Source organism: Dama dama, chromosome 23 (genome assembly GCF_033118175.1).
Source record: "Dama dama isolate Ldn47 chromosome 23, ASM3311817v1, whole genome shotgun sequence".
Lineage (NCBI taxonomy): Eukaryota > Metazoa > Chordata > Mammalia > Artiodactyla > Cervidae > Dama > Dama dama.
In genome coordinates, this window is record NC_083703.1 from 38,780,126 (window position 1) to 38,803,595 (window position 23,470).

Consider the following 23,470-nt stretch of genomic DNA (forward strand, 5'->3'; position numbering starts at 1 on the left):
CATCCTGTGATCCTAAATAAAATGTAATTGGTCAAAACCTTGTTTCTCCACCTGTCTTTTGAGTTTTCCTCTCACTGATGAAAAGGAAAGTAACCTTCAGTGTGGGTCACTAGCCCGTAGTCCTTCATCTGCAACTCTGAAATCGAAAAAGTTCTAAAAACCAACATTCTCTTATCTCCATTGGCAACAAAACTAGAAGCTACCGTTTGGTGTCAATACTCATGCTTTGATATAGAAATTATTAATGTGTGCAATTACAGGGTACTGCTCCAGATACTGTGTCATCTTCTGAAAAAGTTTAATAGTCTCACCCTTAATCCAAAATTAACTCTCCAAAAGGCTCAGCACTCAAGTGGGGAAGCTACCATGCAGGGTGGGAGGTGACATCAGTCTGGAGATTCATTAACTAATTGGCGATTAATTCAGGGCCGAAAGATGAAGAGAGACAGTTAATTCACCAACCCTGCAGCTTGGCGCTTTCTTATTTGCTGTCCTATTTTCTTCAGGATCTCAGCTTTCATTTAAAATACACATAAAATTCCCCTCTAGTTCTTCTGAAAAACAGTCCTCTGCAGCAGAAACAAACCCATCATTGTATCGGAGCTACGGAAGACTTCAGGAGCATCCAGGGAGGTGGGGACTTGGGCTGGCCCTCTGACCAACTTCAAAGCTGGCTAAGGTCACCTACCTATCAACTTCTAAAGGAAAAAAAAAATCCTTTATTTTCTGTGGATGCTTCCACCACACAAGTTCCTTAAATTAATGGACCTATTTCCTGCAGTAGGCTATCGTGGGTCTAGGCTACCTTCCATGGCCACGTGGACAAGACTGCCACTGACACATCTGCTTAAGGTCTGAGTGCTCAAAACGTGCTAAGTGTAATTCCCCAATTTCTTTGGGACAAAAATACCCCTCCTGCATCCTTAAGCATCACAATTCCACTACATGGCAGAATGCAGTCTTCCCAAATGCAGAGATGCTGAAGGGAACATATCCTTATCATCCAGAAGAAACCGGGGCTAAAACACTTGCAGGTGCCCACACTGACATTTTGATGGGGCTTGTAGTCTGCAAAATGTGTGCTGACACCTCCCAGGGACAGGCCCATGGGTCTGGGCACGATGTGTGGGAGAGGGAGGGATAACCCTGAGCTTTGTTCCCTGTCATGTGGTAGAAACTGCTTCAGGTTCCCTCATGTCACACTAGTGGCTAAGGTGGCAGCACAACAGCGTAACTACACAACACCACCACAACGACAGTACAATACACTAAAGAGTAAGGGGCCTTCGGTTGGGCTTTGCTACTAGCACCCGTGAGGAACTCAAAACAACCTCTCTGGCTTTATCTTTCTCCCCATAAATATGAGGGGACTGGACCACATCTGAGTCCCTGAGTAGATCCTGTGAGTGGACAGGCTCAGCCTCTGTCCCTGCTCTGGGGTGGACCATCCCGCATAGGAGAGGCTAGAAAGCACGACACAACATTTCCCAGAATCCCTCACAGCTGTGGTCTTTAGATGCGACCTGGGTTCCACCAGTTACATGCACTGTTGGAGATTTGACTTCAGGCAGGCCTGAGTTAATTGAGCCGAGGCAAGTATGCAGCAATTGTTTCACACCCTGCATTAGCAGAAGCATCATGATGGGCAAACAGTAACCACAGCGGCCACCGCAGCAGCTCCCTAGGCAGCGCAGTTCTGCAGTGTGGCTCTGGGAGTCACTCCTGGGAGCTCAGCCTGGTCTCTCTTTATCCCAGTTTGAAAGGAAGTGTTAGTCGCTCAGTTTTGTCCGACTCTTTGCAACGCCATAGACTATAACCTGCCAGGCTCCGCTGTCCATGGAATTCTCCAGGCAAGGATACTGGAGTGGGGTGCCATTTCCTTCTCCAGGGGATCTTCCTGACCCAGGGATCAAACCCAGGTCTCCTGCATTGCAGGCAAATTCTTTACCATCTGAGCCACCAGGAAAGACTTACCCCATTTAATGCCCCATAATTAACCATCATCTGCAGCTCACACGTTGTTCTCCTATTTCTCCTTTTCCCCCTTTAAATTAATTTAAGCTTTTTCAAGTATCCATTCCAAGCATTTTCCCCTTTTTCCTTCCTGTTTTTCCCCAAATGCTGTCACTTATGTCTAGGGACTGTTGACTCCTCCTTCCCTGCCTGTATTTCTCTTCCATGTTGACGTACGTCCTCCTATGAGTCAGGCATTACTGTACCAGCTGCTGCAAATATGAGCCCACTAGGAATGTTCCCTGCCTTTGGTGGCTCTAGGGTCAAGAAGAGGAGTCTGGTCAGCCAAGGAGATGGTGAGTTACAAGGTTAGTGGGGGAATTGGAGCTTCCAATTCTGTCTTGGGAGATTGAAGTCAACAGGCAAGGAGTTAGGGATGAGGCTTATGTTGCCTTCCAAACATCAAACGGGTGAGTTTTTTTCAAATAATACTTAAATCCAGCCAAACCAGTTGGTAAATCCCTTGTCCTTGCTGGGGGCAACAAAATATTGGACGTTAACAAAACCTGCCACAGGTCACTATCAGCTAACTCCCCACTGGGCAGTTTATACACTAAGAAAATCGCTCAGCATTTTGTATCCACTGTCTACCCCAGTGCTTGAGAGGCCCATTCTATTATTTCTCCATTTTACAGATCAGGGAACTGAGGCTTAGAACACATAAACGTATTCCCAAGCGCAGCTAGTGAGATGGACCCAAATGAGGTTCTCCTTCTCCCACGGCCCCTCATCCGCCCCCAGAGGAGCATCCACACTTCACGGCTTGGCCCCTTTACCATCTCAGCCTATCCCAGCTATATTTCCAGCTCCTCACCCTGACTGTCCCTGACCCCAGGCCCGTTTCCCATCCTCCCTTCAGCACTGAGTCCTGTTCTTACTCAAGCTTCAGGCTCAGCCCTAAAGCCTGCCTCTTCACACTCTCTCACTGCCCTCGAATTCATACCTCCCTCTGCTCAGAATGTATTGCATCTTGCCTCGTGCTTCTGGTTGAGCGTTCACTTTCCTGTAATAGTGTTAATAATTAATATAGTATTTGTGTCTCTCCGCCAACCCAAAGAATCCTAGCTGGAGTCACTGGGCACCTACCATGTTTTCTGCTTGACTCATTTATCCTCACGACTCTTTGAGGCAAATGTCATTACTATTAACACTCCCAGTTTACAGATGAGGAAACTGAAGCCTGGAAGGTTTAGCAACTTGCAAAAGCCAGAGCGTAGAACCCTAACCATTACTGTCAGATGGTTCTGAAACACCAGGGTGGCACAACTTTTATCTACTGGCTGCCTTGCAGGCACTAAATGCTGTGGATGGAGCTTCTCTCTGCCCTTCTCTGGTTCTAAGAACCAACTGTTTAATGAGTGCCTTCCAGTCATTGAAAAAAATACATCTTGCTCCAGTGGCTTCCCCCTCTTAGATAGTTCATTGTACTTTGCACAGAACTCTAAAGTTCCACCACTTGCTAAGTCAAGGGGGGTTTGACCAGTCATTTGAAAATGGACTATACCATGGCTGATAATTCTATAATCTTGGAGCATCTTGACGCCAAGATGTCTCCTATTTTCAGGTGGAAGCAGAGAGGAGAAGGAACCTGAACTTCAGCCTCAGTAAACAAACAAAAGCTCCTCTGGAAATTTAGTTAATGGTTGAGGAGCAAACTCTACACTCCACCCCCACCCCTGGGGGCAGCACCAAGACAAACATCCTGGAATAAGATCAATTTCTTCATTCCCTTAATCCAGGGCCCCAGTGGAGCTGTTGGCCCGGGGCATCAGAGATCTCATAAAATGGTGGTTAAGGGACTGGATATTTTTCCCCCGGCCACTTTCTTTCCAGGGCAATGTGGGCAGTTGGGGGTTTGAGGTTTAAACTAGCTAGTACCAACCCCCAAACAACGGTTCAATTGTCTTTCCAGCCAGGCGGTAAATATGCAAGTGAGACACTTTGTAGAATTTCCTGGAGGGCAGAGGTAGCAGCCTCAGGCAAACTGTCCCTCCCACTTAACCCCACGAGGCCCAGAAAAGCCTCCCCCCAGCTGACTTGGAACCTTTCCAAGCAGGATGCCCACACCCAGTCGGCAGCATCCTTTAAAAGCTGTCTTTCCTAAGGATTCCTAGCTCAAGCATCTAGCCTCAATTCATAACCAAATCACTCCAGCCCATCCCAGAGCCAAGCCCCAGGAGCCAGGAATATATGCACGGGGGAGGGAAGACCCCTCCCACCAAAAGTAACGGAAGTTTTCCCAATCCGCAGTGTTCTAGGGCTTCCTCCCCATCCCCCGGCCGGGGCAGGGGGCGCTTTGGGACCGCCCAGGAGCGCCGAAGAATTAACACCTACACCGAGGGACTGGAGCCCGCAAAGGTTCGCATTAAGGCCCACCTGGCTAGAAGCTGGGGTCATATGATTCGTAAAAACACCACTCCCTGGCTCCGGCTGGCTGTGAGTCAGTGGAATGGGACTTAATCTTGGAGGTAGCGGATACCTTTGAGCAGGCAATCTTGGAAGTTCCACCCAGGAAAGCGCAGATGGGCGTCGTGATAAACTGTGGCCTACAATTCCAAGAGGCTGGGTGGGGGTTGGGGACCGAAGCGCGAGAACTGAGGGAAACAAACACTGCAAGCCACTGCGGGCGGGGCCATGGGGCAATTTGCAGTTGAATCCGATTATCCGTCCATATGATTCTAGAAGATTTGATAAACACCAGTTTAAAAGTGCCCGGCACAGACCTCGTGTCTAACGGGCACTTCATAATTGGCGCTGGGAATAGTTGTTACTGTGAAAGACCTACTGTGTGCCAAGCTCCCACGACTGTCTTCGGAACGCAAGGAACGGGGCGAAATTCCCTTCGAGTTCAAACAGCGCTGGGAACTGCGCCCCAGAGGAGGGGATCCCAGTGCCTGGGGCCTCTCCTTTCCCACCCCCGGAATGCCAACCGTCTGGTTGTACTTCAGGCGCTATGCACAGAATGGGGGAAGGAGTCTGTGTCTGAGCGCTTTGGGCAGCTCCAGAGGCCACGCGGGAGGGCTGTGCCCATGCGGGGAGCGGGTCTTACGGGCGCAGCGGCCGGCAAGCCCGCAGGCAGGAGGACACGCGGAGGCGCCCTGGCCGCGACCCAAGGGCAGGTGCAGGAGCGGCGCAGCGGGCGCGCAGGGTGCACCGGTGCCGGGGCGCGCCAGGGAGGGGCGCCGGCCCCGGGAGCCCGACGCCAGGGCGTGGTGCAGGTGGCGGCGGGGGCAGAGTCGACTCCGTACCTTGATTTTCGACCTGGCGACCGGGCGCTGCTTCGCCGCCAGGTGTCCATCAGGGCCCTCGCCGTCGCCGGGCTCTGGGGTTTCGCGCTCCCGGCCGCGCGGGGACGAGCTGCTCTCTGCGCCTCCGGGCTCCCCCGCGCTGCTACTGCCGCCGCCGGTGCTACTGCCGCCGTCGCTGCGGCAGTCCTCGGGGGGATCGTGGAGCAGACGGCCCAGGCCCACTGCGGAGCGAGGGCCGCACCCCGACACACAGACACGCGGCGTCAGGCCCGGGCGCCCGCGGCAGTTTGACCTGCGGGCGGTGCCGCCGCCGCCGCCCCTCCCCGGACCTGGGCACCTCGCCAAGTGGGCAACGCCGCGGGGGTGGGCGAGCGAGCCCCCGACTCGGGCTCCCGAGCAAGCTCGGGGTCCGGGGAGGGGGGGTGGCGTCCGCTCTTCGTTCCCAGTTCCCGTGCCCACGAGGTACGGAGGGCCACGCGCAGCTGGGGACACCGCGCGCCAAATTTCCACTCCCTGGGACGCTGATGGGGGGACCCGATCTCGAGCCACCTGGCCCCGGAGAGGTTGACCCATCCCTGTGCAACCCCATGAGGATGTGGTATTGAGGTTGCCCCTTCCTGGCCCCCAGTCTCCCTCCTGGGCCACCTCCGCCCGCCGCAGCCAACGGTCCCGCCGCCGGGCAATTAGAGGCGCCCACTAGGGGGGAGGGGGTGCAGGGCGTCGCGGGTTCCCAGCCTCTCACTCTCGGTCCTCTCGTGCCCCAGTAACTTCCTCCCCCCTCCCCCGAAGGAGGGGCATGGGGGACGGAGGGAGTCCAGCCTGGGTCGTGGAGCAGAGGGGACCCGGCCACCCCTGCCCCCACCCCAGGAACCTGGCGCCCAGGCCCGGCCCCCGCGCGGCGCTCACCTGGGATGTAGGTGTCTGCCCTCTCCTCGTCCGGGAGCTCATCCCAGCTGCGGACCGAGACCCCCGGGCTCCTCCTCTTCACCAGGAAGACTTTGGGCATCGTGGGGGCCCTCTCCCCGGACTGCGGGCCCCTAGTCCCGGTTGCTCCCCGCTAAAGGCGGCGGCGGCTTGGTCCCCGGCTCCCCGCGGCCGGAGCCCACCTTCCCGCCCCGCCTGCCCCCTCCCTCCGCCCCCCACCGCCGCCGCGCGGCCGGGCCTCTCCCCCGCACGCCGGGAGACTCCCAGCCTCCGGGCTCCGCGACACCTCTGCCTGAAATCGCGGGTGAGACCACGCCGAGGAAAAAAGTTTCATAAGGTGGAATAGAAAAGGCACCAGGAAACTTGGGAGTGAGCATGCGCCCTGCAACATAACGGTGTCAACAAGCTCGCTACCTGTCCGACCGGTTCCGGCGGCCGGGGCTGCCTGTTCCAGCCCTTCCTTAGGCATGAATGTTTGCAAAAGAATTTAACGTCTGATTCTTCCCCCTCCCCTTTGTAAGAAGGGAAGGACGCTTCTCTCTGAACCCCCTGCCCCATGCCGCATCACAGGCACTTCAGGGCGATCTCCTGGAACGAAACCCGGCACGCGCTTCCCGGGGCATTGCTCCTCAGAGCTGGGGCCTCCCGCTAGTGCCTGCACCCCGGCCCCCACCCGTGGATTCGTCTCCGATGAGCAAGCCAGAAAATGGCTCAGCTCCTCTGGACCTTGTGGATCATTCCTGGGTTTGTTGAAGTCTCAGTTGTGTGGAGGCCGCGGGGAGACGCCCGGGATTCTGATCCGGTAAAGAGGGAACTTCGGGGCTTCGGTTCCCCTTCATCTACAACAGCTCCCCCACCCCCCAGTAAACACAGTTTAAAAAAAAAAAGTTCAGCATCTTTAGAACACGTTATTTTGTGCCATACAATCTAAGAAAAACCAGTCCGTTTGCTTCCACCCCAAGCCCCGTCCATACCGCGAACCCTCTCACCCCTAAATAAACACTCTGGAAAAAAAAAAGCCAAGTGCTAGTTATGCAAACGCAGCTTCAAAACAATTTTTTTATCCTCGCGCACTCCCGATTGCCTCCCCCAACCATTTGCTCCCCAAATTCTGAGGCTGGGAAATACTTTTCAGGAAGCCAGTCAAGATGGGTTTACCTCTCCTTACCGCCCCTACTGGGAGCTTGGCTGGATAGCTGAGGGTTTATTTTAGGTTTGGGGTTTGGGTTTTGTTTTGTGTGAGTTTTTTGTTTTTGTTTTTTTAATCTACCTTTATACCTGGAGGGCCAGGAATGGTGGGGGGAGGGGGGGGAGAGAAGGAAGGGGAGTTGGTAAGAAAAGGATGCCAAGTTTCTAAGAGCAGCTGTACCCGCTCTGGGGGATAGAGGGCCCGCCGCCGGTCCCATGCCCCTGCTCGGATGTGCCCAGGGATGCGGGGCACGGCCTCCACGGTCGCGGGGTCACCCCCCTTCCTGGGGATCAGACGTGTGCCAGCTCCGGGTGCTGCGGGGGCGCGGCCGGCTCGGGGTGCCCTGGCGCCAACCGCTCGCCCAACCGCCCGACTCACCTGTCTGTAACCTGACCTGCAGCGCGACCTGCCCACAGGGCGGGAGAATCAACACAGCGGTTTTCCCCGTCCTCTTCCGCCCTGGAATGGCCCTTGGGGACACGGCAGCCTGGTAACGGATTTCTCGGCTCGGCGGCAACACTCCGGGTGCTCGGAGAGGGGCGCAGCTCAGCCCCGACTGCGGGGGACAGACGCGCCCCGCCTCCGGGATTGCCCTCAAGGGCTACCCCTCTCGGGCTCTTTCCTGTCTGGACCCCAGATATTCTCTGCGAACGATCAACGCAGAAGGAAAAAAACGTGGAACGGAGGGAACCCGGGGGAGGAAGAGGAAGACATCTCCATAGCGGCACGAGGAGACCAGGCTTCTTTCTCGTCCGAGGCCGATGGCGCAGCTTCTGGGAGCCTCTGCGAGTGTATTTTTATCTGCCAACAAACTGGAGCCTGGTTAGAAGAAGACGCTTGGTTGAATGAAAGTAAAAATAGAGTGAAACTGTGAGATCATGGAAGTATGCCCCATCTCATAAAAACCTTTAAAACTTCACTGTTTTCAAAGTTCCTTCTTTTACAAACACACACACACACACACACACACAGAAAACAAAAACCCCATTAACAGAGTTTTTTTCTTTTTTTTTTTTTCCCACTGGATTTCAAATCACCTAGTATCTGATTCACTCTGTCTATTATTTGAAAACACTGTAGAATGACAGGATCTAAGGCAAGAAATCTCAAAACGTAGCTCAATACTTAGGGGGTTAAGGTGGAGCATGACAGGTTTAATCACACTTTTATTTGACCATGTTGGATGCACACCTATTCTTATATTTACTGGCTATCTCTTTGGAAGAAAGGAATTCTGATGTTATCTTTCTTTTGTGTGTGATCAGACTAGATGGGTTTATCAACAGTATTATTAACATTTTCAAAGAATCAGTTTTGCCTCTGTTGACTTTTCTCTTGTGTCACATCAGTATTTTAAGTTTTGTGAGAGGTATTGATAGAGCATCGCCTCAAAATAGGATAAGAAATGAAAAAAAAAACCTCAATTCTTTTAAAAATCTCAAAAGTTTGGAGTTGGAAGAGTGGTCCACAGCTCACCCAGTATTAGGGGGAGGAGGTGGCTGCTCTCGTTAGCTGTGTAGTCAGCCTCGCTTGAATACCTCCAGAGCTGGGGAGCTCATTTTCCAAAAAGCAGCCCTAGTTCCGTTTCGACAACACTGCTGTTAGAAAGCTTTTCCTTCCATTTTGTGGAAATCTGTCCCTGCATTTCTACCTCCCCTCCCCATTCTGCCCTCAGGGTCTGCTGTGCCCCCTCCCTCTGGTTCTAAAGCAGGAAAAAAAACACCTCCCCTGTCCTCTCCTAAGACTCCTTTTCTCTGGTAATGTATGGTCAGGTTGCAATAGACAGGTATAAACCTGCTCAGTGGCATCCTTAGAGCATACAGTTATGAGGACAGGTTAGGATGTTGGGGAAAATATTCCTTCATTTTTTTAAACCTTTTTATTGAAGCATATAACATAGAATTGGTGGCTCAATGGTTAAAAATCCGCCTGCCAATACAGGAGAGGTGGGTTTGATCCCTGGGTTGAGAAGATCCCCTGGAGAAGGAAATGGCAACCCAGTCCAGTGTTCTTGCCTGGGAAATCCCATGGACAGAGGAGCCTGGCAGGCTACAGTCTATGGAGTCGAATAAGAATCAGTGATGACTTAGTAGAGAACAACAACTTAACATAGTGTTAGAAAAAAAAAAAAATGCACAAATTATAAGCCCACAGCTTGATAACTTTTTGCAAACTGAATTCATCTTTGAATCAGCACCCCAGAACAAGACAAAGCTGCTGCTCTATTCAACAATAGACCAGATTTCTTATAAGTTCAATAAGTCAAAAAAGAAGAAATAAAGGTATAGGGTTATAAAGGAAATAACAAACCATTGTTTGTAGCCAGTATGATTGTCTGGGTGGAAAACTCAAGAGAATCTTCAGACAAATTATTAAAAGTAAGAAGAGAGTTTAGCAAAGTTGTTTATAGAAAATCTGTGTATATGTATTATGTCAATTGCATTTCTACATAGTGAACAGTCAGAAAAATTAAAAGCTTAATTTAAAAAGTGACTTACAGCAGCAACCAAAATACAAAGAGCCTTGAAATAAATTTTCTAAAAATATTGTGCAAATTTCCTGTGAATAAAATTCAAAAACTTTTATTGGAAAGTGTTAAAGAATATGCTAATCAATGGAAAGATTTACCATACTAACAGATTGTTAGACTCCACATGAAAAAGAGGTCAAAAAGCTCCAAATTCATCTGTAGATTTAATACAATTCTTAAAAATACTTAAAGATACTTCTGTGCATGTGTGTTCAGTCGTGTCCGACTCATTTGCGAACCCATGGACTGTAGCCCACCAAGTTCCTCTGTCCATATGGGATTTCCCAGGCAAGAATACTAAAGTGGGTTGCTGTTTCCTACTCCAGGGGATCTTCTTGACCCAGGGATCAAACTTGTGTCTCTTGCATCTCCTGTATTGGTAGGCAGATTCTTTACCACTGGGCCACCTGTGGGGTCTGCTCAAATTATTATAAAGTATATATGAAAGAATAACCATCCGACACCTGAAGAAAAACGAGGTGTGCAGACAATATCAGACATCAGTAGTAATTAAAATAGTGTGAGACATTGGTTCACAGCTGGGCATTGGTGGACGGACAGACATTGGTGCATAAGTAGACATTAGTATACAAGTTGACAGCCAGTACAGAACAGAGAACCCAGAAAGAGACCCACACATGTGATTTATGAGAGAAGGCACTGCAGAGCCGTGGGGAAAGATGTGTCATTCAATAGGTGAAACTGGAATACTGGTTATGCATTTGGGGAAAAAATAAAGGAAGCTGAATAATGTGCACACAGAACAATTTCCAGTGGATTAAACATTGAAATATGCATGTGTATATATATACACATCCATAATGTAGAAGAATGTATTCATGATCAGAGGGTAGAGAAGAATTTCTTAAGAAACAAAAACAGACCACAAAAGTTGATAAGGCTGAAACAGACCATAAAAGTTGATAAGGCTGACTACAGAAAAATTAAAAATGTATCAAGAGGCATCAGAGAATGGTAAGCTAAACAGCAGAGAACTTTTTGCAACACATTTATCTTACAAATGATTAGAATCCAGACTATTATAAAGAACTCTTGTGAATGAATGTAAAAAAGGCAAACAATAGAAAGATGGCAAAAGACTTAGATAAGCATCTCCCAGAAGAGAAAACAGGAATGATTCATTAACATATAAAAAGATACTCAGCCTCATTAGTAAATAGGAAACTACAAATTAAAATGACAAAGAAAAAAAAATAAAATGACAAAGAAATATGATTTCAGGTGACTCAGATGGTAAACAGTTTGCCTGCAATACAGGAGATCCAGACTCAATCTCTGGGTCAAGAAGATCCCCTGGGGAAGGGAATGGCTAACCAATCCACTATTCTTGCCTGGAGAAGTCCATGGACAGAGGAGGCTGGTAAACTACAGTCCATGGGATCTCGAAGAATCAAACATGACTGAACAAACTACCAACTTTCAAAATGTTTAAGTCTGACAATACTCAAAGTGTGGTGAGGATGTGGAGCAATGAAATTGGTCAAATATTTCTGGGTATGTATATTCACTGAAGCACTTTGGGGACTTCCCAGTTTCATTATTCAATTTCCTTTATTTTTTCCCCTGATAGTCCAATGACTAATAAGACTCTGTGCTCCCAATGCAGTGCATCTGGGTTCAGTCCCTGTTTAGGGAATTAGATCCCACATACCACAGCTAGAAACTCCCGCATGCTACATGTGAAGACTGAAGACTGAAGATCCCAGTGCAGCAACTAAGACCTGCACAGCCAAATAAGTATCTAAAAAATTTTTTTGGAAAAGAGTTTTTCTTTACCTAGTCAAATTGGACATACACATACTAAATGACACAGATATTCCACCTAAGGTTCTCAATCTAGAAAGTCTTGCACTTTTGTACCAAGAGTCACAGACGAGAATACTCATCATAGCAGCATTTATTATACTTAGAAAAATAAGAATCTCAATGCAACCCAAATGACCATCAATAACTGATGTGATTAAAACATGGTGATAAATCTGTACAGTGAGAAGGAATAGCTCATAGCCACACACATTAACAAAAGTAAGTCTCAAAACATATTGTTGAAAGAAAAAAAGCAAGTGACAGAAGTGTACTATAAGATTCAAATTACTTTAAAAAACAGATCAAAGTAAACCATATCTTGTTTAGGAATACAGACACGTGTTAAAACCATTAGTCAACAAGCAATGACTTGGAAGAGTCTCTGGAGACTAGGCTGATTTAAAACAAGCAATACCGAAGGTTACCCATTGTATGATTCCATTTATATAACATTCTTTTTATTGTTTATTTTTTTTTTTAATTTTATTCTATTTCTATTTGTAGTAAAGATATACAGGAAGGTAGATGGTCCATTGTTATAGTAGGTTTACCAGAAGGACAGACCCTGGGACTTTCCTGGTGGTCCAGTGGCTAAGACTCCATTTCCTCAATGCAGGGGGCCCAGGTTCCATCCCTGGTCAGGGAACTAAATCCCACATGCCACAGGTAAGGATCAAATAAATAAAAATAGTATTTTAAAAAACCAAAATACTTTCCAAATTCCCTTAAAAAAAAGGCCCTGCCTATGACCATTGTAATCCTTGACAGTTTCTTAGAGGCAACAACATCCCTTCCAGTTTTGCTTGTTTAGTTTAGAAACTAAATGTGTTCACAGTGATACCTATATATATTTGAATTTGGTGCATTATCTTTTAACATTCTACACGGGAAAATGAGGATTCAGGGCAGTCATCCTTCAGTCTCTGATTCCACTGAAATTAGTTATTTCCTTTTTTATAAAATTAACTTTCTACCTTCATATTCATTTTACATTTTTTATTAGTTTGCTAGGGCTACATGAAGTGTAACGCTCAGTCGTGTCTAACTCTTTGTGATCCCATGGACTGTAGCCTGCCAGGCTCCTCTGTCCATGAAATTCTCTTGGCTAGAATACTGGAGTGCGTAGCCATTCCCTTTGCCAGGGGATCTTCCCAACTCAGGGATTGAACCCAGGTCTCCCATTCTTGAAATGACAAGATCATAAAAATGGAGAAAAGATCAGCGGTTCTCAAAGAGTTAAGGAATTATAAATGGGTAACCTGAGGGATCCTTGTGTGATGGAACTGCTCCATACCTGTAGTAGCCAATAGTCCAACATGCACATATGATACAATTGTATAGAATTAAACACACACACACACACACACAGAGGTTTCCCAGGTGGCGCTAGTGGTAAAGAACCTCCCTACCAATGCAAGAGACATAAGAGATATGGGTTCAATCCCTGGGTCAGGAAGATCCTCTAGAGTAGGGCATGGCCACCCACTCCAGTATTCTTGACTGGAAAATTCCATGGACACAGGAACCTCATGGGCTACAGTCCATAGGATCGAAAAGAGACAGACATGACTGAAGCGACTTAGCATTCATGCACACAAACACACACGCAGGGACTTACCTGGCAGTCCAGTGGTTATGATTTCACTTTCCAATGCAGGGGGTATGGATTCAAAGCTAAGATCCCACATGCCTTCTGGCCAAAAAACCAAAACATAGAAGCAATATTGTAACAAATTCAATAAAGACTTACACAAAAAGAATGGTCCACATTAAAAAAAAAAAGACTTTAAAAAAAATAAAATGAACACACACACACACACACACACACCACCACCACCACCACTCACACACCAGTGAGTACAAGTAAAGCTGTGTAGGTTTGGAGAAGACCTGTGGGTTGTCTCAATGCCAATATTCTGCTGTTAATATACTTCGCTCGTTCTCTATGACTTACCATTGGGGGAAATTGGATGAAGGACACACAACTGCATGTGAAACTGCATTATCTCAAAATTAAAGTGTCTGACTCTTTGTGAATTCTCCAGGCCAGAATACTGGAGTGGGTAGCTTTTCCCTCAGGGGATCTTCCCAACCCAGGGATCAAACCCAGGTCTCCCGCATTGCACGTGGATTCTTTACCAGCTGAGCCACAAGGGAAGCCCAACAAGAGAGTTCATCTTCAAAGTTTTCATCACAAGGAAAAAAGTTATGTGCAGTGATGAATATTAACTAAATTTATTGTGGTAATCATTTTGTAACACATATATGTATTAAATCACTGCATTGTACACCTAAAACAGATTTAATGTTATATGCCAATTATATCACCATTAAAAAAAAAACACTAGACAAAGCAAGAAAACTATCGATACAAAAGACACCAGAATGCTGTTCACTTGGAGAGAAGACCAGGTATAAAATTGTTGTTCAGTGGCTCAGTCATGTCTCTTGACAACTCTTTACAACTCTTTATGACCCCAAGGACTGCAGCACACCAGGTTTCCCTGTCATTCACCATCTCCTGGAGTTTGCTCAGACTAATTTCCATCGACTCGATGATGCCACCCAACCATCTCATCCTCTGTCACCCGCTTCTTCTCCTGCCCTCAGTCTTTCCCAGCATCAAGGTCTTTTCCAATGAGTTCTTCCCATCGGGGTGGCCAAAGTATTAGAGCTTCAGCTTCAGCATCAATCTTTCCAAAGAATATTCAGGATTGATTTCCTTTAGGATTGACTGGTTTGATCTCCTTATAGTTCAAGGGACTCTCAAGACTCTTCTCCAACACCACAGTTTGAAAGCATCAATTCTTGGGCCCTCAGGCTTCTCTATGGTCCAACCCTCACATCCATACATGCCTACTGGAAAAACCATAGCTTTGACTAGACGGGCCTTTTTCAGCAAAGTGATGTCTCTGCTTTTTTAATACACTGTCTGGGTTTGTCATAGCTTTTCCTCCAAGAAGCAAGCATTTTTTAATTGCATGGCTGCGGTCACTGTCCTTGGTAATTGTGGAGCCCAAGAGAATAAAATCTGTCACTGTTTCCATTTTTTCCCCCATCCATTTGCCATGAAGTGGTGGGACCGAATGCCATGATCTTAGTTTTTTTGGATGTTGAGTTTTAAGCCAGCCTCTTTCATCTTCATCAAGAGGTCTTTAGTTCCTCTTCACTTTCTCCCATGGAGGTGGTGTCATCAGTATATCTGAGCTTATTGATATTTCTCCCAGTGATCTTCATTCCAGCTTGTGTTTCATCCAGGCCAGCATTTCACATGATGTACTCTGCATATAAGTTAAATAAGCAGTGTGACAATATACAGCCTTGACGTACTCTTTTCCCAATTTGGAACTAGTCCATTGTTACATGTCTGGTTCTATCTGTTGCTTCTTAATCTGCATACCTGTCTACAGGAGGCAGGTGTAAAATTAGGCAGGGATAAACAGAGGGTGCCCAGGTGGTTCAGTCTGTAAGGAATCTGCCTGCAATGCAGGAGACCTGGATTTGATCCCTGGGTTGGGAAGATCCCCTGGAGGAGGGTATGGCAACCCACTCCAGTATTCTGGCCTGGAGAATCCCATGGACAGAGGAGCCTGGTGGGCTATAGTCCACGGGGGAGCAAAGAGTTGGACGCCACTGAGTGACTAAGCACAGCACACAAACAGGGGTGGGGGTGGGGTTCCGAGGTCCCGGCAATATTGTATTTCTAAACATGGAAAATGAGAATAATTGTTATTTAATCATGTATTCATATTAAAAACTGTCATGTCGCTGTAATAAATTTCACAATATTCTTTAAAATTAAACAAACCAAATCGGCTGATGTAGTGCACACCTTCACTTTGGGTAATCTCCCCTTAAGAGTCACAAGGGAGCCAGGAGATTCCTTTCTCAGACTCCCCTGATGCTGGGTGCAAGCCTCTGACCAGGGATCTACCCCTGGGGTTTAGGGTCTTGGAGGCGAGTCCTGAGCTCAGCCAGAATGCAGCCCGGCCACCCGGACGGCCGCGGCAGAGCCCCCAGTGGAGACCCTCGGAACTGCAGTCTGAGCATCCTTTTTATCGCTGCTCTCTTCAGAGACAGATTCTAGGGTCTCCTGGAGATTTCGTGAGCTCCCTAATATCTTTAATAAATTCCTTTTCTGATTAAACAAAGTATAGTGCAGTCTGTTGCCATCTTGGGTCATCTATGCTGCAACTTGGGTTGTCTCCAGGACTTCATTAGGCTGTCTTCCAGTCAAGGACATTACCCTCAGTTCAGTTCAGTTCAGTCTCTCAGTCGTGTCCGACTCTTTGCCACCCTATGAATCGCAGCATGCCAGGCCTCCCTGTCCATCACCAAGTCCCGGAGTTTACTCAAACTCAGACGACTGTAATTCAAAATAAAAACAATAAACCACAAAATAGGTATCCTTTTTTAAAATCTCTCCTTTCTAGAATAATTTGCAAGGTTCTGGATGCGAAATCTCTCTTTCTTCTCTCAGCCCCTTTCTGGTGCCCTAAGTAGACACCCACTGTGCCTCTAGTCCCATACGGTTCCAAACGAGGACCACCAGCTGGTCACACATAGCTGCTGAGCACCTGAAAAGTGGTTGGTCTGAACTGAGATGTGCTTTAAGTGTAACACACTGGACTTTGAAGACTTATGAAAAAAAGACTACAAAATATTTCATTACTACTTTTGTATATCATTTTTTTCTTTTGTGTATATCATTTTATATGTTGAAATGATAATACTTTGAATGCATGCATGCTAAGTCGCTTCAGTCATGTTCAGCTCTGTGTGACCCTATGGACTGTAGCCCGCCAGGCTCCTCTGTCCATATGGTTTTCCAGGCAAGAATACTGGAGTGGATTGCCATGCCCTCCTCCAGGTAATCCCTACTCAGGGATCAAACCCATGTCTCTTACATCTCCTGCATTGATAGGCAGGTTCTTTACTGCTAAAGCCACTTGGGAAGCTTAATAGTTTGAATATATTAGGTTAAATAAAATGAAATATTAAGATAGAGTTCAAGGGTTTTGGTTTTGTTTTTTGCTTTTTAATGTGGCTACAAGAAAATTTTACACTACTCTGTTATTTGAGTTACAATTTTATCTGACAGTGCTGGTCTAGACTATTGATGACCAGCAAGGGGAGCCTGTGCAGTTCTGGAAGGCTGTTCTTTGCCATCCTCACATTTTCTGGTCAGCACTGTGATTGGGGGCAGGGGGAGGGGTAACAGGGAGGTCACGTTGAAGGCTAAGGACTTGGCTTTGTACCATGACTCTGCCATTGACATGCTCCAGGGACATGCAAAGTCATTTAAATTCTCTGAGCCATAGCGTCTTTATCCATAACATGGGATGATAACCGTGTCTCTTACCTACTTCACACAGTTACTGAGAATCAAATGGACCATATTTGTGAACATGCGTGTTAGAAGCATTTCCTATTGTTTAAATACCAATGAGCAATGTTAATCGAATTGCCTGCTCTAACCTAGACACTGGGTCACCTGCACTAGCTATGTTGTTTCACCAAACAACTATTTGTGGGAGAGAAAAACTTTTTGTACCCATTTCACAAGTGAGAAAACAAAAGCTTTAAAAGGTCAAGGACCCCTGCTCTTAGAAAAGCACCAGCTACCGAGAGCATCCACCCTACGCTGAGTGGAAACAAGCAGTGTCTCCATCAGGGACCCCAGCTGGCCCGAGATGTGCCATGGGGGGACCCCCCTTTGCCTGAGGATTATTCACTCTATAAACACACTCAAAATCTTCCAAGAACAAGATCTCAGTGTCTCTTCCACACTAATGAGCTCTCCATGCTCCTGGGTGCACCTGTGTCCGGGGCAGGGATGCCTCTACCTGTGGAGGCCACCTGGTGTTTCCACCTGCCCTCTGGCATCCATCCCCCTATCTTCTAGTAACTGAACATGCAGTTCTGGGTGGGCTGACTCTACCCCCTGGGGCAGGTGGGCACTTAACCTGGCTAATTAGACCCTTTAACTTGGCCACTGTGATTGCTTCTGGGGCAAAGATCCAAACTGAACCAGCACTGGGGAGGAGCTGTTGCCAGGACACTCTCCCTGGAGGGTGAGGGAGGATGTGACACAAGCCCGGGGCAGGCAACACAGAGGAAGGCGATGCCAAGAGACGGAGAGAGCCAAACTGAGTCCTCAGGACGGTTCTGGATCCAGCCCAGCCTGAAGCAAGTTCACCCCTGGGACTCCTGAATAAATTCTCTCTCCCTCTTGCTCAAGCCAGTGGGAGTGGTGCTTTGTCATTTTCTACCAAGAGTTTCACCTAAATACATGTTAAAAATGACGCTTGTTTTCTTCTCTGCTCTTTGGTGAGTCATAGAAAAGACAGTGTATCTCTTACCCATGAGCCACAAGCTGGGTCTCCAAAGACCAGCAGGACCCAATGATTGTTGTTGTTTTTTTTTAATTATTTGTTTATTTGACTTCACTGGGTCTTAGTTGTGACACATAGGATCTTCAGTTGTGGCATGCGGAATCTAGTTCCCTAACCAGGAATCGAACCCAGGGCCCCTGGGTTGGGAGAGAGGAGTCTTAGGCACTAGACCACCAGGGAAGTCCCCACAGTGACTTTTTAACTTACTCTTATGAGACAGAAGGTGTGGTTCTATAAACTAAGTACAAACATAGGAAGCAACTAATTTCCATCTTTTAGGCACATAAACATGTAAATATAAATAGATAAACTGCTATGAACATTTCTGCAAAAGCTTTGTATGGATATATGTTTTTATTTCTCCGAGGTGAATACCTAGAATTGGCAATACCTAGCAAGTGATGGTCCCACTTGCTCCACATCCTTGCCTTGTGTGTTTTTGTCAATTTCAGCCCTTCTAATAGGAGGAGTGGTATTTTATTGTGGTTTTAATGTACATTTCCCTAATTGCCTGAGCTTTCTTTGCCATCAGGTTAAAAATGTGTTTATGAGTATATACATATGTCAGTGTGTTAGTCGCTCAGTCATGTCCGACTCTTTGCGACCCCATGAACTGTAGCCTGCCAGGCTCTTCTGTCCATGGGATTCTCCAGGCAAGAATATTGGGGTGGGTTACCATTTCCTTCTCCAGGGGATCTTCCCAACCCAGGGATGGAATCCAGGTCTCCCGCATTGCAGGCAGACTCCTTACCATCTGAGCCACCAGGGGAGACTTAACAAATTATGTTTCATTATGGTTAAGTGTCTTTTCAGATATTTTTACCATCTGTGGGTGTTGTTTGCTTATTATGGACTAGTGAGAATTCCCTGAATATGGAAAGTCCTTTATCAGATATATACATTTTTTTCCTGGTCTGGTGCTTGTCTTTCCATCCTCTTAGCCATGTCTTTGAAGAGCAGTTTTAAATTTTGATGTAGTCCAGTTTATCCATTGTTCTTTTTGAATCATAGTATTATATGTATCTAAGAAAAATTTCTTAGATTTTGAGATTTTCTTAAAATTTTAGGAACATTTTCTCCCAGAAATTTCTCCTAGAAATTTTGTAGTTTAACGGCCTTGAATTTAGGTCTATGATCTGCTTTGAGTTAATTTTTGTGTATGGTACAAGATGTGGATTGAAGTTCAGGCTTTTGCATATGAATATTCAATTGTTCTGGTACCATTTGTTGAAAGGACTATTGTGTCTCTACTGAATCACCTTTGTACCTTTGTTGAAAACCAGTCGTCCATATACATGTGGGTCAATCGCTGGAACCTATTCTAGTCTGTTGATTTATTTGTGTATTTTAATGCCACACTGTCTTTATTACTGTGGCTTCATGAGTCTTGGAATCAAGTTCTGTAAATCATTTAACTTTGTTCTTCTTTTTCATAACTATTTTGACTCTTCTAGGTCCTTTGCATTTCCATATGAATTTTGGAATCAGCTTGTCAATGTCTACAATAAAGCTTGTTGGAAATGTAAGATATATATATAGATATATATAAAGCTTGGGAGTGAGTTGATTACCATTATGAGTTACTGATCTAATCACCATAAGAGGCTTACAGTTGTGTATGAATCCAGATCCACACACTCAGGTATGGGACAACGTCACAAGATTTTATTTTCTTTAACCTGACTCCACGCTTCCATCCCAGTGGTGAGTTTGCCATGGAGCCACCTTCTCCACCTCTTCTCCTCACTGCTTCTGGATCATGGGCCTCCGCTTCCCCCCGCCAGCCTCAGCAACCTTCCTGCCCTCCCTCCATCCACACCCCACCCCCCAACTCATGAGTTTAAGTTTTCTTTTTTTTTTTTTAAGTTTTATTTATAGACTGCAAGAGAGATGCCCTCAAAAGCCCTTGATTTTCAACCCAGATCTCCCTGAAGACTAGAAAGCATGAAGGAACATCTACCTGGTTGGTATGAATGGAGGAAAAATTACTGCTTGAACAGAATACAAATGAATATCTCAGTAATTTTCCTACCCCAAGGCTTCCCAACAATGAACTCACCATTGTTGTTTGTCAACCAGTCAAGGCTCTGTGGCTGTTTGGGGTGTATTTACTGCTCTCTGGTAAATATTAACATGGAAGGCCCCAGGTGAGAAGGTGGTTCTCTCTTTAATCGAGACCCTTCTGACTAGGTCCAGGAGAAAGTCTTAGCTTGATGCTAATCTGTCTTCAACACCTTTCTAATACTGGCTAGATTCCCTTTAAGGAGTAAGCCAGCCTCAGGCTTTGATCTTCTGTCAGGCATGCCAGTGGTAAATGGTTAAACTTTAACAGCCTCATTCGGTTAGGCTATGAGCTCAGATGCTCAGTCGTGTCTGACTCTTTGCGACCCCACAGCTTGAAGCCCACCAGGCTCCTCTGTCTGTGGGATTCTCTTGGCAAGAATACGGGAGTGGGCTGCCATTTCCTCCTCCAGGGGATCTTTCCAACTCAGGGATCAGAGCTGTGTCTCTTGTCTCCTGCATTGGCTGGGGGATTCTTTACCACTAGCGCCACATATTGCGACCTATATTTTCACCACTGATTAAAGAAAGTGATACTGGCTTTCTCTTTCTAGTAGTGATGTGAAATGTCCTATTTATTGATTTATCAATTTTTATATTCTATTAGATGATGTGATTTCATTTAATTTTTGAAATTGAAGTATAGTTGATTTACAATATCATATTAATGTCAGATGTACAACATGATGATTCAGTAATTTTACAGATTATATTCCATTATAAATTATTCCAAGAGAATGGCTGTAATTCCCTGTGCTATACATATAAGTGAGATCATGTAGTGTTTGTCTTTGTCTGACTTATTTCACTTAGCATAATACCCTTCATGTTTATTCACATTGTTACAAATGTCAGAATTTCATTTTTTATGGCTGAGATAAAATTTCCTTTTTATTTATTTATTTTTCTTTTTTGACCATGCCAGGTTGCATGTGGGATTGAACCCTTGCCCCCTGCAGTGGAAGCACAGAATCTTAACCAGTAGATCACTAGGTAAGTCCCTATTTGTGGAATTTTAGATTCTTTTAGATTTTCTCTCCATCTCTTTCCTCCACCCCTTGCAATTAATTAATTTGTTGAAGAAGCCAAGTTGTATGTCTGGTAGGATGTCGCACAATTCTGAAGTGCTGATTCCATCCCCCTCCCTCTGCTTCGCCGCCACACTAACGTGTTCTGCAAGGGGGTTGCTGGATCTAGAAGCTCGATCAGACTCAGAATGGGTTTTTTTGGCAAGAATGCATCAGTTGGTGTTGAGTTCTTCCATCAAGTGACGTAAAATATCTTGTCCCTTGATTGTGTGGGTTTAGCAACATTGATATGTATTACCTATATCCATATTTCTCTAGGGATTTATATGAATAGACTGTGGATGCTCTAATTCTATCTTTCCTTCTTTTTTCTTTTTTTTTCATTTTCTTTGGACTTAAGCCCAGGGGTGGAATTGCTGGATTATATGGTAGCTCTATTTTTAGTTTTTTGAGGAATCTCCATACTGTCTCCATAGCAGCTGCCCCAATTTACATTCTCACCAACAGTGCACAAGGATCCCCTTTTTCCACATTCTTACCTTCATTTTTTATTTGTAGACTTCTCGATGATAATCATTCTGACAGGTGCAAGGAGATATCTTCCTGTGGCTGTTATTTGCATATTTTTTCTTTTGGCTCATGGGATTAGTTGCTCCACAGCACGTGCGGTCTTCCTGGACCAGGGATCGAATCTGTGTCTCCTGCATTGGAAGGCAGATTCTTTACCACTGATCCACCAGGGAAGCCCTATCATTTCTTCTTTATTAGCTGGAGTGTTCTATAAAGAGATGCTTCTTGTCAACAATTTACCTTTGAGATACAATCTAGAGATAAAGTTAGATGAATGCCTGTTCTAGAAGGGTCATCTTAACAGTGGGGGACACATTTGAGGGTCCTCTTGTCTTCAGTGCTCTTGTTCAATGTCCTGCACCAGACATTCTATAGTCCTGCCTGGTAACCCCTCCATCCCCAATATCCTCAATTCTCTGATCCTTTCTTCCTTTGCTGCACACATCTGAAAAAAGTCCCATGCTGAAAGGCCTGTACCACCCACCTTCCTCTGGGCCTATCCCTGAGCTGGGGAGCCTTGCTGAAGAAAAATGACCAACCAGGGCCAGCTGGTTTCACAAACCTGAAGCCCACTCTGTTTCTCCACTGAGGCACGAGATGTGCCTAGTGAGTCTAAAGAAATAAATGTCTACTCTTATTTAAGTTAAAGACAAACGGTCTCATGTGGCTAGTGGCTACCATATTGGACAGCACAGATTATAGAACATTTTTCTGATTTCAGGAAAAAGGTTCTATTAGGCTCATCTAATAGAACTCATCAGGAAACTGATTTTCCATTCCCCAAGATGATGAGTTCATACATTGCCCCTTGCCTCAAAACTCCTCTATAATTTTCTCCACTCTGCTTTCATTCTTCCCTGAGAATACAGAGTGTAGAATCTTCCAGATAAACCCTTCATTCTTTATTATTATTTATTTGGCTGCATCAGGACTTAGTTGCAGCATATGGGATCTTCATTTAGGCTCAGGCTCAGTAGTTTGCACATGCTGACTTGCTATACAGCATGTAGGATCTTAGTTATCCGACCAGAGATCGAAGCGTGTCCTCTGCATTGCCAGGTGGATTCTTAACCACTGGATCACCAGGGAAGTCCCAACTCTTCATTCCTTATGGAATATATAGAAGCTCCCTGGTACAAGCTTCCTCAGTCTCCTGCCTCTAATCCACAAAATCTATGCACACTTGCTAGCATGGGATTAGTGCCCAGCTTCCACCAGAGGCCAAAGCCCCCATGAGGCTTCAAATCCAGCCCCTTTTCCATCATCAAGGACTTTGCCCCTTCTGTGTGGTCCAGCTCCCTCACTCTATCAGTCGCTCCCATCTGCAAGCAAATACCCTTCATCTTCAATCTTTGAGAATCCTTCCTTTATTCCCTTCCCACCCCCAGCTTTCTGAAGCCTATTCAAGTCAAAAGCGTTCATTCTGCCAGCAGGTCTCGAACTGTGGTCCTCAGGGTAGTAGCATCAGCCTGACCTGGGAATTTGTTAGAAATGCAAACCCCAGGCACTATCTAGACTTCTATGCCCAGGAATCTGGGCTTTGCCCAGATTCTGGTGATTCTGGTAAGCACTGGGGTCTGAGAAGCACACTACGTGCTCTACAGTATGTACCTATATACATCACTTTCTGTTCTCTCTTCCTCCTTCAGCTGAACTGTTGTTCTCAACTTGTCCTCAGAGCTGGA

General features: G+C 46.2%; 1 protein-coding gene across 3 annotated transcripts in view; it reads right to left on the reverse strand.

The window, feature by feature from the left end:
* The window catches only part of OVOL2 (ovo like zinc finger 2), a 29,312-nt gene extending 22,922 nt beyond the window's left edge, over positions 1-6,390 (reverse strand). Inside the window, exons 1-2 of one of the 3 annotated variants that reach the window (XM_061126410.1) lie at positions 6,168-6,390; positions 5,262-5,482 (exon numbers count right to left, since the gene is read on the reverse strand). In XM_061126410.1, coding sequence (XP_060982393.1) covers positions 5,262-5,482; positions 6,168-6,267 — 321 coding nt within the window. In that variant the 5' untranslated portion in view covers positions 6,268-6,390. Of the gene's footprint in view, positions 1-4,389; positions 4,489-5,261; positions 5,483-6,167 lie in introns of those variants that run through there. The other 2 variants (XM_061126412.1, XM_061126411.1) reach the window with 2 other exon arrangements.
* Positions 6,391-23,470: the final 17,080 nt, after the last annotated feature.